The sequence below is a fragment of the Solea solea genome, chromosome 16 (assembly GCF_958295425.1).
Source record: "Solea solea chromosome 16, fSolSol10.1, whole genome shotgun sequence".
In the NCBI taxonomy this organism is placed as follows: Eukaryota; Metazoa; Chordata; class Actinopteri; order Pleuronectiformes; family Soleidae; genus Solea; species Solea solea.
The window spans coordinates 4,165,716-4,184,582 of record NC_081149.1 but is presented as its reverse complement, the minus strand read 5'-3'; the positions used below and the strand labels follow the sequence as shown (position 1 = coordinate 4,184,582).

Genomic DNA, 18,867 nt, shown 5'->3' with positions numbered 1-18,867 from the left:
ATACAGTATTAAGGGTTTTATTGTTTATTATTTCAGTACAGTGAAATAACATATTTTTCTTAGTAATATTATTACAAGTATCCATTATTTTAGCATGTCATTTTTAACCGCTGTTAAACATTAAACTTATTGTGTATCAAAATAAATAAGAGCAATTGATGTTTGAGTCCACTAGATGGTGCCAAATACCCACTCTCACATGAGCTGTGTGAGTATAATGTTTATACAGTGACTGAAATGACACGTGACACTAAATGTTGCAAAATCAAGTCAAAGTGAATTCCAATATTTTTAAACAGGATTGCAAACACATGACTATGTCCTCCTAAATTACAATATTATATGAATATAACTTGAAAGTACTGGTATTTATACAGACATACACACATAATGTGCTGTGATGTTAAGTCAAAGTTGATCAGCTGTAGTGAAAGGACTGAAACAATCGTACTATGAGAAAAACCAGGACGACTGGAAACAAGGACAAATATACAGTTTTATTTTCGGTCTCACAAATGGTGGATAAAGAAAAATTACAAAATGATCAATTTGTCTTTGGCTTTTTTCCCTCTCCTTTTTCATCTAACATATTTAATATCAGTTCCTTCCTTCCTTCTTCGTTCAGGTCCCTTTGATTTAGAAAATCAGTTTTATGTACAGATTTGAATTCCACTGAAGGAAAGGTTAGAGCTTTTTTGTTTTTCCTTTTAATAAAAGTTTTAACAGTGCAAAATATTGCCTCGTCCACATTCTGCTACTTGTTTAGCGTCATAATAAACATTTAAATAAACTTTGAGCATTTAAGGAGCCTACACACAACACAACTTTATTAAACTGAACAGTTCAGTGCACAGATGATGTCACGGGCCTCGTTTATTTATTTCGATTGAGTTTTTGTTGAAAATTGATCCAAAATTGATTTGGACTGGTAACATTTTATGGGGGAAAAAAAATTGACCAACACGCAAATAAGACGCAAATAGGAGGAAGATCTAGCTCCTCCTCCTCCTCCTCCAGTAACAAAACAAAACAATGACCCATCGTGACGTTCCTCATGTTTTCATGGAGATGAATATTAGACTGAAACTGTCAGTTTCCTTTAATCAGGAGCACAGATGGACTCCACTATCTTCACCCTTTCACAAGCATTAACTTCATTAATCCCGTCACACGCCGTGTAACAAATGCCATTGCACAAAGTAAGTATGAAAAGCCTGTGTGACTGGTTAACAGTGTAACAGTGTAACAGTGTAACAGTGACATAAACAGGCCTCTAACCAGCTTTCCTTTCGTCTGTTTCTACAAAAATATCTTTGGGACTAAAAATATTCTCTGGGACGTTTGCGGTCCGCGTCATTTCAGTATGGACCATTTGATCTGCTCCTTCGCCGACTGGAGAACCTGGAGACACAGAGACAACAACAACATCCACGTCGTGATACAACGTAACGTGAGAGGAAAGCAAAGACGTTAACAAAACAGCCAAAAAAAAAAGAACATTAAAAGAGAAATTAGAGAAGCGTTCGCTGAGGACAATATGGGAAATAAATGTGTGTTGAAGACTGGAATGATTTATTAGCTGAATTATAACAATAATCCACCACTCATAGATTATAATCTAAGTAATGGGTGAGATGGGAGTGACCTGCATTAGGTTTAAAGACATTACAGATGAACTGAGCATGTAGCTAATGTACAGTTTATTGATAATAAGTCTATCACAGTTTATTATATTTTATTACAATATTTAATGCCATGGTAGTGAAATAAAGAGCTTGTTTAGTCGTGTATGTATTTATATTCTAATAAAATCACTGTCTGTGGAGTTGTTTCTTCAGTATTTTCTGTAACAGCAAACCTCTTGTCGTATTGCAGTACCACTCTTCAACCACTAGATGTCAGTAATAGTGTAAATAGTAACACCAATACATTCTTAATAATAACATTTTAATTAAAATGCAGCCACTTTTCGGCAACACAGCGTTTCTGTTTTTGTTGTGATCACAATTAACTAAGTTAAATCTAACTATTACAGTGAATTATGTTTTTATTGTTAGTTGACGGCTGATTTTTAATCAGAATTTTCCAGCCTGTAATTCAATAAATTATTACGAATTATCATTTTTGAGTTAATATATTTTTTTTTTTGTGTGGAACAATATTATAGTAAATTTATGTTCATTCACAAATGCAGGGATTGAGATTTAGTTTTCTTTACATAAAATGCATTTTAAACTGTAGATGTATCACTAGGTTCTTGTCCCCACAGATTTGAATAAACACATCATTTATTAAAGTATAATAATAATAATAATAATAATAATAATAATAAAAGAGCAAACGATCATCTCTCTCCTTCTGTCAGTCTGTGCATTATTCCTCGACTTCCTTTCACCGCTGTGGCAGTTGCTGCCTCTTTATTCTGACAGCAGGGGGCGCTTGGAGATCAGTTATTCAAACAGCTTTACTTTGTAGATACAATTTTTTACATGTCGATCTTATTAAATTAGACATTAAACTGAGTTTTCAGTTAAGTTTTAATTGACTAAAGAAAACAAAGTAAAATAGTAGTACAACAGTAGCCATTTATCAGTATTACACATATTTCTTTGATGAATAATACTCGTTTAATCTGATGCAGTATTATTGTCTGACTTACTTTTATGTACTTATCATTTTCATTTCATCTGTTACTAATTAGTTTTATTTTATTTAAGCTCCTTTTATGATTACCCATTAGTGACTGCATGTTGTTCTCCCTCGCAGCTATTTGTGAGTTCCATGATAGTGTTTTCCTCATAACCGCTTTATTTTATTCTGTAAAACACTTTGAACTGCAGTGCTTTGTATGAAACGTGCTGCATAAATAAAATGTGATTTATTACAAGTAAATACATGAAGATTTCCTCGCCAGGTGCTGGTGTTATTGAAAAAACAGCAGAGGTCATAGTGAACTGACATTTTTGGGACAACGTGAATGTTAAATTGTAAATATTTCACATGAGAGGACGAGTTGTTGTTCTAGTGCTCTATTTTTACAACGCCACAAGGGGGAGCTGCATCTTCTCCATTCAATCACTGCTCACTATTTCTTCCCGTGGGTGACTTTTTAAGTTACAATCGTCACAATAGCGTTAATTATTTTGTTCGGGATAACTGTGACATGTGAAAGACTGACAGAGAGAGAGACAGTTCAACAATAATAATAATAACAATAACAATAATAATAATAATAATAACAATAATAATAATAATAATGTTTTGTTTTGATAGGATAACTGCATGTGGTATGAAATCACTTGCATGTTTCCATATGATCACTCGGTAAAATATCATTGATATGGTTTATAAAAACTGTGATAATCATAAGGAGTAAGCACTGGGATGAATGTGTATGCAATTGAATGCATAATATGAATCATTTAAATGGTAAATTGCATAAAATGTTAATATGGCAGCCCTCCTTATTATTCTCTACTCTTCAGGTACACTTCAGTGAGCCCTGCTCTACAGTTTCTCAACACGTCACCTCAAGGACTGAGTTTCTGGCCTCAAAAATTGCTAAATGTAATCACTGTACCCACTGTATATATATCTTAATACACTATACAGTTAACATACATACACACACACACATATATACATATATATGTATATATATACACATATATATGTATATATATATATATGTGTGTGTATATATATACATATATACATATATACACATATATACATATATACATATATGTATATATATATACATATATACATACATATATACATATATGTATATATATATATGTGTGTATATATATGTGTATATATATATACATATATACACATATATATACGTGTATATATGTATATATACAGTATATACACATATATACATACATAGAGAGAGGAAAATAGTGAAACAACATCAAAAAAAGCTTTGGACAGCAGTGCAGAGAGACTGTTAGTAGAGACTTACATTAGAGGTCAGGGCCAGTTTCTCTGTTATATGCTGTGAGGGTTAGAGCAATAAAAGAGAAGCTTAGGGTGCCAGTATTCACTCACTCACTCACTCACTCACTCACTCACTCACTCAACATCATAACAGCTAAAAACATTTAATTCAAATAAACACATTTGTTACGGCAGAAAATGAGTGAAGCACAAACATATCCGACGTTAGCTTGGATGCTAACTTAGCTTTCTGTGAGTTAAAAACCGTCATTCAAACAAACATTCACCCACTGTTAGCATGTTAGCATGAGCGTGAAGACAGCTGCTGATTATTATCAGCCACAGTAAAGGTGCAGCGTTTCTGTCATTTATCATCAAGTAAAAAAAGCTATTGTTGTCACATTAATGTTAGTTTCCAAACATGCAGTGTTAGTGTGAGCATGTACTGTACGTGCTCCAGTGTACACGTGTCGTGTTTATTGACTTCATGTGGCCTTGATTTCCAAATCTGGCCCTTTTTTAAGTGCTAGTGCTCCAAATGCTACTCACCATATCATTTGTGGTGTGCCACAAGGCTTATGCTTAGGCCTACTTCTTACTTTAGATCAAAAATATATTTGGAATTCCCTGCCAGACGCTCGCTTTTTAAACTCTTTAAACTTTTTAAAATTTCTAAAAAATAGAGAAGTGCCATGAGAGGAGATTTGTTGGGTGGGCATTCCTGTGGACGCCCAGCAGTAATATTTTCATGACAGTACAGAGAATATTCAGGATTCTATCCACCTGGAACAAATGAATTGGATGCAAAAGTTACATCTTATACCTGTTGTAAATGGTGAAAACGGTATGTTTTGCCCATTAATCTATACAATCTATACAATCACACATGAACTGTACACGTCCAGACAATTATCTGAGAACTCCGACATCTGTAACTGAAGCTCCTACAACAACAGTGAGAGTTGGCACAGCAGTGGGCCTTTAACACATTTTCTTCCGTTAATCACAATTATGTTTTATTATTTATACGTTATTACATGAAACCGTCGCTTGACTGAAATATAGTTGATTTCATGTAAAAAAATAAAAGGATTTTTGCATTTTTACAACCGGCACTGTGCACGCTGAGACTCACATGTGCATCAGTGACAAGGTTTTTGAAAATATGACATATGTAAGTAGAATCCAACATGTATAAGAATAAAACGTGAAAAACAGTACATTTGTGCCGACACTGGTTTACTGAATTATGGGTCTGAACGGTTTAGATGTCATTTGTGGTTATTTTAAAGGAAGGTGTGTAAAAACGTGTGTGTGTGTGTGTGTGTGTGTGTGTGTGTGTGTGTATGTGTTACCTGGGCAACGCTTTGTTCAGACAACGGGTTCTCGTCCGCCTGTAAAACACAGCGACATGGTTTGGTTTACAGAGGAAAAGTGCAACACTATGCACACACACACACACACACACTCACACACAAGCAGAGCAGTGCATACTGTAAATAGTGATATTAAACACACGGTTAACAGCTCAACCAAACACAGCTCGTATTAGAACACACTCAAATATGTCTTTTTACAGTTATGTATATTAATTCTCTCCAGTTATAAAAGCTTTTAAAAGCGTGGTTCTGAAGCATAAAGTCCTGCCACCAACCTGCTGTTTTTACACCTGCTTGTTAGTCATCACACTCTCTCACCATGCTTTTACCTGGTCTGTCTCGCCCATCCCTCTGTTGTCTTTCCACTGCATTCTCACTCATTCACTCTCTTTAACTCACTCGCTCACCCTCTCTCTCTCTCTCTCTCTCTGCCTGTCTGTCTGTCTACAGCAGCTGACTCCTGTCTGTCTGTCCCTCTAGGTTTCCAGTGATGTAGTCAAACAGGACAAAGCCATAGGCCTGCTCTGACAGTGACTGACACCGTTCAGAGGGGGAGACACAGGGAGGAGGAGAGAGAGAGAGAGAGAGAGAGAGAGAGAAAGGTGAAGTCGGTGAGATGAAGAGAAAAGCTTCCGTCTCAACGTATGACAACATTTCACGTCATTTCTTTTTCTCATTCCATTTTTGCATCGTTTCAAATCATCCAGTTATGAGACAGAAGTGGGAGTGATTGACAGTCTTCTTACTCTGTAGTTGACCTTCTTCAGAACCTGCTGGGGGTCACTCTCCAGAATCACCCTGGCAACAGAAACCAAGCAGCCAATCAGAAACGCAGAGCATCACAGACAAGAGAAGAGAAGGGTTATTTTTCTTTTCTTTTCTTTAACTAGGAGTTTAACTAGATTTAATTTTAAATACGACAAAATGGTGTTTTCCTTTTACCCTCCATCAACGATCTCATCCACCACCAGGTAAACTCCTTCCATGTTATCCAGTAAACACACACGCTCCACATTTTTCCTACAGAAAAATATGAATCATTGAACCTTAAATATCATGACATTTCCTGTGCTAGTTTGTTATTCTGTCAAAATTGCAATTCCACTGGAGAAATGACGGTGATTAAGTCCATCACATAAACCTGTTTCCCACTATAGCAGTGTTTGGATCTTTGCCTCGTGTAATTCCAGTGCTGCACACAGGAAGTGCCCAAACAATGATGAGCAGCGAGTTCTTGCCCCTTCCACCCCTGCTCTGCAGCTGTATACTAGTGATGTCCCGATACGATATTGATATCGGTCCAATATCAGCCAATAACGAGTATCTGATTATATCGACCGCCTCTAAAATCTCCGATATAATCGAGTCCATTCCGCTCCAGCAGCGCCCGAAATCAGAGGCTACGAAGTTAGCTAACGACGCGAGTTAGCCGTTAGCACCACGTGAGCTAAAACTACATTATTTCATAAACCAGCGCCACCTGTTGACTTTCAACAGCCTCCGTGTGTTAATTATACCCCAAAAACAGCCGGGATCATTCAGAATGTGAAAGATTCCCCTGCAGGTGCGTCACTAACATCACTGATTTAAATGGTGCGGTTACTTTGTTACTTTACTTCTGTTAGTCTGCTTTAAGTTCCGTCTCAGGTTCCTTCAAACAGCTCCAGATGTCTATTTTAGTATTGGACACATGTAGAAATAAAAAGGAGGTTGCCATTGAAGCTTAGCCTCACTGACTGCACACAGCTCTCCACATGACCCAGTTACACCCTCGACACAACTGTACAAAACACAGCTGCACTTCCATTTGTCTGGATATTGAAGAACCTGCAACTGGACCGTACCCTGCACGAGTCTGTCCAGCCAACACGGAGAAAAGCATCCGACATGCTCCAGCTCACCAGCACAGTCTGAACTATGTCACAATAACTCTTACATGACGTATTCATTAATAAGTCATGTGTTTCTGTCCAGCACTGTTTTCAAATATTCCTTAAATGCTGCAGTCCAGCCATCAGGTCCATATACATATATATATATATAGATATATATATATGTGTATATATATATATATATACATATATATATATATATATAGATATATATATATATATTCAATAGATTCAATAGATTCAATATAGATTCAAACTTAAAATAATTATATTTACGGTGTAGTCTTTAGTATATTTTATAATATACTATAATATACTATTGCGGTTTAAAATAAAACCACGTTAGCGTCTGCACTCTTGCATAGTGTATCATGACATAATCTCTCAGAGTCTCCATCACTCACGCTCTGCATTACTACTGCATCGGTTACCACAGCAACCACATAAGCGGCTCTTTGGCTGCTAATGTGGTTGTTGCAGTCAACATTGAGGGATGTGCCGGTGTTGAATTTTACATCAGTCTTCACCCGCGAGAGAGAGGCTTGAAGTAGTGGGAGTGTTTGTGTGGACTGACATCAGCACAGAAGGTGCCGAGGCTACAAACTCAGAAATCAATACGGATTCAAGAACACACTTTCATTCACTGAGAAACATTGCACTGATAAAAACAAATCTTTGTCCTCCAGTGATCAGAAGGAGTCAGCAGCATCAGAATGCATCTAGAAGCTGCTCCTCTGAGCTCTACATGCTGTACAGTAGACCCCATAGAAGTGATGAAATTTACAGGGGTCTTTAAATGCATCTCGTTAGTTCAAGACACTGGGAACCCTGCATTACTTTCACTAGCTCTCATGCACTGGATTTCAGAATATTCAATGAATAATATCATTCACTTTTCAAAATTGCCTTTTTGCTAAAATGCCTATCTCTAATATAAGGGTTGCAAAATTCTGGGAATTTTAAAAATTGGAAACTTTCCATGGGAATGAATAGGAATAAAGTGGAATTTTTAAAAATTGAAGTTTGGGAACTCTGTTGTTCAATAACATATTTTACCATAAAACAATCAGATTTGATGCAAATAGGCAGTCCCAGACACACAGCACAGAGGCCACGCCCCCTACATGTGCACAAAAACAGATGATTTCTGCATACCTGAACTACTGAAGCCACGTTTGAACCCAAATATGACTAAATAAAGTAGATATTTGATCTATGGTGTTCTAACCCTAACCCTAAGTTTAACTAGCAACTATTCAACCTTGCTAGTTACATTACATTAGTTAACTAACTTATTGTGTTTATATAGTTTCTTTAAATCCAAAATTTCCAGTTCATTCTCATAAATTCCAGCGGAAGGTTTCCAATTTGGTAAATTTCCAAAATTCCCAAACTACACATCCCATGGAAAGTTTCCGGAAATTTGGCAGGAATGGTCCACCCCTTGTGCATGTGTGTGTGTGTGTGTGTTGACGTACCTGAGGATGTGACTGAGTGAGTCAAACAAACAGTTGAGCACTGACATCAGCATCAGCTATAAAAGAGAGAAAAGGAAAGAATTTAGATAGATTTCTTTTTCACAAGCACTTCAAATATTTTTGATTCACTTATTTATTATTTGATGTAAAATCTTTACGAACATTTAACCGTGAGTATTTCCAGACCCTGCTGTGTAAAACACCAGAACACCAGTACCCTTAAATAACCCTTAATATACCCTTAAATCTAAAGCAGGATCCTTGGTAATGAAGCAAGAAGAATATTTACTTTGTCAATTCCTTTAAAATATTAAAACATACACAACTTCATTAACCTTCATTATGATTGCGTCAACTTTCAAATTTCATGCTATTGTCATTATTTAACTTTCTTTTCATGTAACTAATTAAAGAGATTGTTATTCTCTAATCCCTTAATTGGGTATTTTTGGAGAAGGTCCCGCTCAAAAGTGGTGAATTGAAATGATCTTCTGCTCAATGTTTATTAAAGAATCCTGCGTGAGCTGTAGAGGGCACTGTTCTCCATGTGACAGGATGACACACAGCGTCGCTGAGACATAAGAAAGAGCCTCAGATCATTCTATTCCTCATTTCATTATTTCCTAAGAGCTGAGGGAAAGAAAAAGCTTTGTCGCACAGAGAGAGTTAAGTGCACACTACCTCATTCTCCTGAGCACTTCCCACCACGTAGAGGAAGAGATCTATACTGCCCTTATAGACAATGGTCATCCCCTCCAGGAAAGCTATCTCATCTGAGGAGAGAAAGAACGATTGGTTAGGGATGAAACGTAAGACCTCTCTTTTATTAAAGAAGACGATATAAGTGAGAAGAGAGACGAGCGAGCGTGAGAGGGACGAGGGAGAAGGAGGCGAGGACGGGCGGAAGAAGACAAGGAGAGGAGAAATGCATTTAGAGGCAGAGGAGCAGAACAAAAGGGAGGATGAGGTGAGTGGATATAGCATGACAGGTGTAGACGGAAGAGGAGAAAAGGAGGAGTGAAGGAAGAGTTTTGGACAAAAGGAGGAATATATTGGGTTAGGAATGAAGAGGCCTGGGGAGGGGACTCAGGTATCAGCTGTGTCAAACTAACAACCTCACATCCACTGAAAATCAAACTTGCTTTGGTTTCAGGCCAAATATTCTTTTTTGTTCCATTGTTTTTAAACGAAACAATTTAACAGAAATGGCAAAGTCTCTTTTTTATGTGCAGGGGTGTTAAATGTACGGCCTGCGGGCCAGAACCGGCCCACCAGTGATGAATTTGAGAAAATTTCACATTATGATTATAATGTAATAATAACTAGGACTGCACGCTGTCATGATAGGGTCCTCGCGTCCCCACGCCAGTCAGGGAATGCACTCACTCACTCACTCACTCACTCACTCACTTTTGAATACAACTTTTCACCTTTGACGTGTCCAACTCATTTACGTGTGGTGCAAATGTCCAAAATGGACGTCAAAATTCTAAAAAAGGCTGACTTCCTGTTGAGTTGAGGCCGTGGTTACGGACTCTTTTGTTACTGTCCGTAGACGTGTTCAGGGTCGGTCTCTTGTGTCACGTATGAAGTTTTCGAGGCGATCGGTCAATGTATGAGGAAGTCATAGGGCACTTCCTGTTTTCGTGGCTTCCGATGGTTGCCATGGCCACTGGCCACGCCCTTTTGAATCCAAGAAAACCTTTCGATCACATTTTGCCTTTGATGTGTCCAATACTAGCAGTAATTGTCACATTTTTTAAGTCTGTATGATAAACGTGCTCAGACGAGTTTGTTCATTTACGAAGCGCACAAATCGCCAAGATGGACGCCAAATTCAAAATGGCCGACTTCCCGTTGAGTTGAGGCCATGGTCCCGATGGACTTTTTTGTTCGTCTTGGTTCTATAACATCTTCCCGCCAAGTCTCGTCAAATTTGGTGAAACTTAATCTTGGCGAGCTCCATCCACGTTTCACATCAGGGGGCGCTACAGAGACCTCGAGGACGCACGTGTCCCAGAACTATGGTAATATTGCATTATCGCCAGACCTGACCTCCATGCAAAGTTTCAAGAGATTTTAAGCACGTTAACCCCCTCAAAAATGACCACAAACCACGTGTATGAGGGATAACAACAGGTTCCAAACTATTTTGGCCCCTCCCATTCGTGGCTCGGGCCCTAAAAATGTGAAATATTATATTTTTCAGTTACCTGTACATGGTTAACTTAGGCATAATATTGTTGAAATTGCACTTAATATTTTTAAATAGATTAAATGAATGTAAAATAAAGGGAAACATTATTATAGGTTATTATGCCATTATTTGACTGGTCCTGCCCACTTCAGATCATCAAGTTGTGCAGAATGTGGCCCCTGTACTTAAAATGAGTTTGACAGCGCTGGTTTAGTGGAACACAAGCTCATGGGAAAAGTGCTTCAGGGCTCGTTTCATGCACAACTGCTGGGTTACTAGATATATGCATGGGTAACAGACGACACTGGAGACGTGTGTGAGCGCCAGACCCTGCAGCAAAGGGATGGAAGGAGGCTGCAGACTAATGTCCAGGTGTCAAAGCTTTACGCATTCATCACCCTGCTCTGGTGATATATACATATATATGTAGAGTATATATATATACACATTTATCACCCTGCTCTGGTGATATATACATATATAGATATATACATATATATGTAGAGTATATATATATATACGCATTCATCACCCTGCTCTGGTGATATATACATATATAGATATATACATATATATGTAGAGTATATATATATATATACACATTCATCACCCTGCTCTGGTGATATATACATATATATGTAGAGTATATATATATACACATTTATCACGCTGCTCTGGTGATATATACATATATAGATATATACATATATATGTAGAGTATATATATATATACGCATTCATCACCCTGCTCTGGTGATATATACATATATAGATATATACATATATATGTAGAGTATATATATATATATACACATTCATCACCCTGCTCTGGTGATATATACATATATAGATATATACATATATATGTAGAGTATATATATATACGCATTCATCATCCTGCTCTGGTGATATATACATATATAGATATATACATATATATGTAGAGTATATATATATATATACACATTCATCACCCTGCTCTGGTGATATATACATATATAGATATATACATATATATGTAGAGTATATATATATACACATTTATCACCCTGCTCTGCCTACAACAACAGTTTCACATTTACCAAGGAACGTAGTTTCCTCCAATAGTGACATTAAGGTGGGGCAATATGGCTTATAAATTATATCTGGATATTTTGAGGCTATATACATATATATCTATATCTACATCTATAGATATATACATATATATGTAGAGTATATATATATACACATATATACATATATATATATATCTACATATACAGTATATAGATGAGATAAGATAAGATGTAACACAGGTTGTTTCTGAAGGTTTTCTTTTGAGATGTTTGTGCTTCTCAAAGAGTGAATACACTTATAAATACATTTGAAAATAAATATAACAACTATTTATGATCCGTGTTGCACGCTTAAAATACAGTTTCACATAATACCTGCTTTATTTCATTGGCTTTTAATTCAACCCAAAACTAGATTTGCCATAACCTCTAATGTCTAATTTCACTTATTGGATGATTTAAAAACAAACAACAGACAGTTAGCTGTGACGCTGTAATCGAGATTAAAATCCCATTCATTCAGATTACTGTGAAGCATTTCCACCCATGCTGTACATTAAACAGGACTAAACATGTATGACACAGCACATGCATTCATAACTTTCACACATACAGGGCAACGTCTGCACGAGTGATGTGATCATCATATAATGACTGGGTGAATTTCTATTATCATGAATGGAGAAGTGATAATGGTACAGTCTGTGCACATGATTGTGTCCAGAAGAAACCGAGAGGAGCTTACTGTCTGCTTTGTGCGTCTTGTTGAAAACATTCTTCTCAAAGTTCTTCTGCTCCTTTATGGACGGGTACAGCCCGGGGTCATAGTACTGAAACACACACACACACACACAATGACACCATGACACCATGAAACCATGACACCATGTCACCATGTCGTCTCTCAGCTGAAAGGTTCCCAGCTCGCTGGACTGTGAATGGGTGAATGGCAAAACTGCAGAGTAAGTCAGCTATGGGTGATATAATATAATATAATATAAATACAGACAATTTCATGATCCCACACACATTCAAGGACTGAATGTGCATCTGCACAAGTGATAGTCCAGGACTGGATCTTGGAGAATCCAGACAGAGATCATCACGTCGTCATTTGCTCTCTCTTGCTTAAAATCACTCGCTCATTGTTCTGCACGGACCTGCATAACCCGCTCGTTCTACGTCAAGCAATGCAGCGTATTAAACAGTAGGTGGCGTCGTAACGAACGATCCAGACTATTCAGTGGCCCTTTGTGCACTGAGATAACGAGCGTAGGTTAAAGCACATGTTCTCGTCTTACCTTTGAGAGAAGTCTGTTGCCGTCGTTGTCAAGAATGAAAATAGCTTTGACTGTGTAGAGGGAAGGTTCCTGCAACAATGAAAGAGAGAGCATCTTTAATATTTCAGCTGTGCTGAGTCATTTCAGGGAGACATCGAGGACACAGCGAGCCACAGCGAGACGCTGCCTGTCCTCCCACACCTGGACACTGTGTTGCATCGACCTTTACTGTACAGAGAAAGCCTGATTTTCCTGTTTTGCATTTATTATGCATTAAACCACACAAGCTGCCCAGTCTGACCAGTTTATACAATGGACAGCACGCTGCATTCACAGTTTCTCCCATTATGGCGTCGCTTGGTTCTGGTTTTTCATTTCAGTTTGTTTGGCACTTTCCCAGATGTGGAACAACCAAACACTTTCTTTTCCATTCCGTTCTCCAGGGTTAGGGCTTTATATCAACGTCTTTAACTCTTTAATACTGTAAGGTAAGAACTATTATTCTATTCTATTATAAGTCTAAGTAGTAGATAATTATTAATATGATGCCCAGCCCGACACTCTTCACTCATGCTTCATCCATCTGTTCATCGCTGAAGTGTTTCAGCCCCGGGACAAAGTTCTGTTATGCACTGACTAGCATAGATTCACAGTCAGAGTGTATCACAGAACTTAGACCAGGAACTTTAAAGTTAAAGTTCCTCCGCCCCCCACTGTCATGGCCTCTCTCATCTATACTGAGGGGGAGATGTATTTCAGACATCTACACACTGGTGAACATAACCACCACCAGCTTTAAGTATGTTGGTCAGCGTTTATCCTTAAAAACCTGTCTGAATTCATAATATACAACCTGGAAGTGCATCAGACCAGCTGAGGTAATTACCATATGAGCAGAGCTTGACCGTAGATCAAAAAAGACATCGATCGTATGTTTAGTAAGCAAATTAAAGTGTCCTGAGCAGACAATTACAAAACCAAAGCATCTAAAATGTGTGAAACAGTGAAAACAACAAACCTGTAACGTACAAGTTACAAGTAAGAATGTTTAGTTATTATTTGTGTTGCTAATGCAGGTGTCGCAGAGCTGCTCAGGTTCACATTATTTAAAGGTTGAAATCCTACATCATGTCACTCAAACACAGATTTTAACGGATTTCACTGACAGCAGCTTTAATTGGGAAAATAATGAAAAGATGAATCATTAATGACAATAATTATGTTTTAATTTCAAAAGCGGTCAAAGAGGCTGTTCCACTCAACTATAACACAACATTCAAAGCTGCAGCTTCTTGTCTGTTGTTGTTGTTGTTGTTGTTTGTTTGTTTTTAAACCACATTAGGACACTGTGAGCTTTCAGAAGATGCCAGTAACGAATTACAGTGACTCTGCATTGTTTCAGGTCTGTTTCTCTAACAATAACCTCTACACTGAGTTTTACAGTACATGAGGTTTTCAAAGCCATTATTCATTTCCCTCTAAAGAAAAGTCTGTGCAGCAGAGAAACACCTCAAATTCTTCATATCTGTTAACAGTCTAAATATGGAAAATGCTTAAATGCAATGCTGTTCCGTGAGTCTTGTACTCTCGGGACAGAAGCCAACTAACTTCCTCCACTTATCCAGTCTTACTGCATATCTATATAATAACTGCTATCTATAACCTGTCTGTCTGCCTGTCTGTCACATCACATGTCTGTCTGTCATGTGATGTGAGGGTCTAAGGATAAAAGGGTTTCACTTGCTGTGTTTGTGCTCTTGGGCTTTATAAATAAAATGAACTTGACTTGACTAACTGTTTGCACATTTCAGTGGAAATTACAAAGACAATATAAAACCTTCCAGCACTTGGTGGCAGGATTATTGTTGCTGAACACAGAAGTGAATCGTCACAGGATTCTGGATCAACATCAAATCCATCGTTTCTATCAATGTCGACAATTAGGGCTGAAAATCCCAATTGCTACAATGTGGGATACAAGATCCTAAAATGTACGATATCCATGAGTGAAGGAGACAAATGCTGCCTTTCATTTCTGATCCTGTTCCTGTTCTGAGGAACAGCACAGTGACCTTTGAACTCAAGCTCAACGTACAAATTACAGCACAAAAATTGCATACAAATATTTCTGTAGCTCTGTCGTCAATGCATGTATGCAATCATGGATTCATTCTAGATTCATTCAACACATTGTTCATGGGGAACGTTCAAATCTGAGGATGAAACCTAAAAGGATCCTGAATACTGAAAAAGGCCAGTTTCTGATAGATAGATAGATAGATAGATAGATAGATGGATAGATGGATAGATGGATAGATGGATAGATGGATAGATGGATAGATAGATGGATAGATGGATAGATGGATAGATGGATAGATAGATAGCAGTGGATTTTAAGGTGCATATATGGTGCAGTTGAATTTGCCAGTAATTCTTACACACTGGACCTTTAATGTGAGGGAGGAGCAGGTATTTACAGATTAGCATTTAGCTTTGTGCTACTAGAATAGGGGGAGTAGAAACATCTTCATTCTTTTCTTTGTTACGTGCCCACCACTGACACTTGCTCCTGTTAGCCTAGCTGTTAGCAAAGATGGCGGACACATTCTGGGAATGAGGTCCCGCCCCCTACGAGTGGGTCTAACATGTGCGGGATTAGCGTCACAGTTTCAAGCCTCGGACCAAGTCTAAAGAAAAGAGAATGAAGATATTTCTGCACTCAGGGGAAACGGAGGTTTTCAAAAATACTCGCCCTGTTCTAGTAATACAAGCTAAATGCTAATGGATGAAGTATTCCTTTAAGTATATAAACTCTGGTATACACACTTTGAAACAAACTTGTGCCTGCAGAGAGCAACACAGGCCCAACAAGGAGGGAGGGAGGGAGGGAGGGAGGACGAGGGTGAGAGAGGGGACAGAGGTTGGCAGAGGGAAGGGGGTGAGAGAGAAGTGAAGCAAGGCGAGGAGAGGAGAGAGGAAGGAGAGGAGGAATGGGAGTAAGATTCATAGTTTAATCCAAGGAGCGACACAGAGGAGAAAGGACCAGCAGGAAACCAGCAACTATTAAAAAGCATATACAGTATTCAGTAAAAAAAGTATATATACTGTGTATGTGATGAGTACAGCTGTCGCTATGTGTCGTCTGTGCAGGGAAAAAGTATTTTTACTCCAGTACTGTGGTAAATACTAGAGTTCTGGTGAACTATTTTAAAAATACAATACTTAAAATACTTCAAGTGTTTTATTTCAAGTGCATTATGTCATCACTCTGCATTCAAATATCTATAACAATGAAACTATCATGACATATTTTGTTATATTATCTTATATTAAGGTAACATTGTAATGACATTACAGCCTCTCTTTGTTCTTTCCTTGTATTGTGTGTATTTGTCACTCATGGATCGTTTAGTGTGTGTGTGCTGCTGACTGAAGCTCTCGAGATAACAAGACAACAATTCCCATAATCCCTCGCTGCTTCCTGGTGTGTTGTTATTGTTTGGACTGAGATTGAGTATTTTTTATGCTGCAGTTTCATCACTTCACTCAAGTCACTGACCTCCAGTGTTTGTCGACCACTAAGTGAAATATAACTTTCAGCTCAGTGGAAGGTTTTGGGTTCAATTCCTGGCCAAAGTGGGCCCACGTTGCTCCTGACGGCTGTGCCGACAGCTTATGAACGTGTGAGTGAGCGGAAAAACAGCAGGAAAGCAGCTTTGATTGGTCATTACCTTTGACTCTCACTGTCTCACTGTGGACGTGTTTCTGCTTTCATTTAAAAATCACAGTTGAGGATCCAGAAGAAGCCAGTAACACAACATAACAAGAGCAAACAACACCTTTAATCATGTGACATATTTATTGATAATAACTTCATATTATTGATTGATTTTTAACTATTGTCATCATGGTATGTAACTTTTTTGGCCACATTGTCCAGCTCTGGTCATCCGTTACAGACATAAAGAAGCATTTCAACAGTCAATCTGTCTCAGAATAATCTTTGTTTAATCCCAATAATCACACGTTAGTGCTTTGAATGGTGCTTCCTCTTTTTGGAAAGTGTTCAGTGAAGAAAGTTTGACTGATTGAAGACACAGGTTGTTACAGACAGAGGGGGAGAACGAACGGTGCGCGAGGCAAGTGGAGAGAGAGAGACAGAGAGAGAGGGAGAGGGAGAGAGAGAGAGAGAGAGAGAGAGAGAGAGAGAGAATGGTGGACGTGGCACGTACTCTGCTCTACACGTCAACCGATCTGAGCACACATGCTGAACACAAGCACAGACAGACTGCACGCTACCACACACACACACACACGTCTCTTTTCTGCTCTACAAGTGATGACCCCTCCAGGATCTGGAGCTTTATTGGCTTAAATGTCCTGCCCAATGCGTGCGTGCGTGCGCGCGCCTGCGTAACAGCTGTGGCTCCACTATAATAATAATAATAATGATAATAATACTAGTAATAATGATAATAACAACAATAATAATAATAATAAAATGGAGTTCACTTAACACCACGATAAGTTGACGCAGTGAAAACAAGCACAAGCTGCTACCTGGTGTATAAATAGGCACCTAATACCTATTTATACACACACACACACACACAGTGTAACAACTACATTTTAAAAAGTGTGTGTGTGTGTGTTGCAGTGATCACTCATCAGGCCTTGGCGTCCACACACACACACACACACACACGCTGTAACATGTCGGGCCACAGTCAGGGTGAGGAACACCCTCACCCCTCCATCATGATGAGAGGAGAAAATAAAAGCTGCTTTCTTTCTCTCCCTCTTTCTCTCTCTTTCTCCTTTCGGAACAACCTGCAGCCTCCCCCCTCCTCTCCCCCTCCTCCCCCCGGTCGTTCTCTCCCGGTGTTGCTTCGCCACCGAAACAGCCAATGCAACAAATGTCCCACCGCTAAATAAAGCCCGTATGTGACACAACATGACACACACACACACATGCAGCAGCAGCAGCTCCGTGAAGACGCTGCAGATCGACACTCACCAGAGACGCGGAGTCCATCGCGGCGGCGGCGGCGGCGGCGGCGCGTGTGTGTGTGTGTGTGTGTGTGTCAGTGAGTGAGTGAGTGAGTGTGCTCGGTGTGTTGACGTGGACACTCTGAGCTGTCACACACAGAGCTGCACTTCTCTTTTTTTCCACCACTGAGCCGCGCTCCCGCGTGCGCCGCAGCCAACCGGAGAGGAGCACCAGGACGGCGCACGGAGGCGAGCGCGCTCCCGGGACAGCGCTCCACCTCCACTTCCTCCGCCTCCGGCTGTTTCACAATAAAAGTCTGTGCGCCCTGCCTTTAAAGAGAGCCCGGAAGAGGATTTGGGCCCACATGTCAACATTTCTGTTTTAAACTAAATAAATAAATACACCAGGAATTCTCAGATTAAAGTCAAAATTATGAGATAATTAAGTCAGAATTGTTTCCATTTTTTAAAGTTTTTTAAAGTATGATGCTGTAAAGTTACTTCGTCTTGTGATTCTATACCAAGTACCACCTGAGCAAATGTGTGGAGTAATGTGTGGAGTACTCCATTCCACAGTGGAGTAAATAGAGCATTTGCTCTCTCATCATCCTCCTCTTCCTCACACACACTGGTATATTGACATTAG

General features: G+C 38.8%; 1 protein-coding gene across 3 annotated transcripts; it reads right to left on the bottom strand.

Moving 5' to 3' along the window:
• Nucleotides 1–476: 476 nt before the first annotated feature.
• copz2 (COPI coat complex subunit zeta 2) lies at nt 477–18,401 on the bottom strand. 3 transcript variants are annotated; one of them, XM_058654398.1, is made up of 10 exons: nt 18,250–18,400; nt 13,254–13,322; nt 12,698–12,782; nt 9,379–9,470; nt 8,698–8,753; nt 6,270–6,347; nt 6,074–6,125; nt 5,304–5,342; nt 3,974–4,006; nt 477–1,401 (listed from the first exon to the last, which is right to left on the bottom strand). In XM_058654398.1, the coding sequence occupies exons 1-10, from the start codon at nt 18,265–18,267 to the stop codon at nt 1,354–1,356; spliced, it is 570 nt and encodes a 189-aa protein (XP_058510381.1). In that variant the 5' UTR covers nt 18,268–18,400; the 3' UTR covers nt 477–1,353. The 3 variants fall into 3 exon arrangements, with proteins under 3 accessions (XP_058510381.1, XP_058510383.1, XP_058510382.1); XM_058654400.1 differs by lacking the exon at nt 3,974–4,006 and having other exon boundaries at nt 18,250–18,394; XM_058654399.1 differs by lacking the exons at nt 477–1,401; nt 3,974–4,006 and adding an exon at nt 5,735–5,861 and having other exon boundaries at nt 18,250–18,401.
• Between the last annotated feature and the right edge of the window lie 466 nt (nt 18,402–18,867).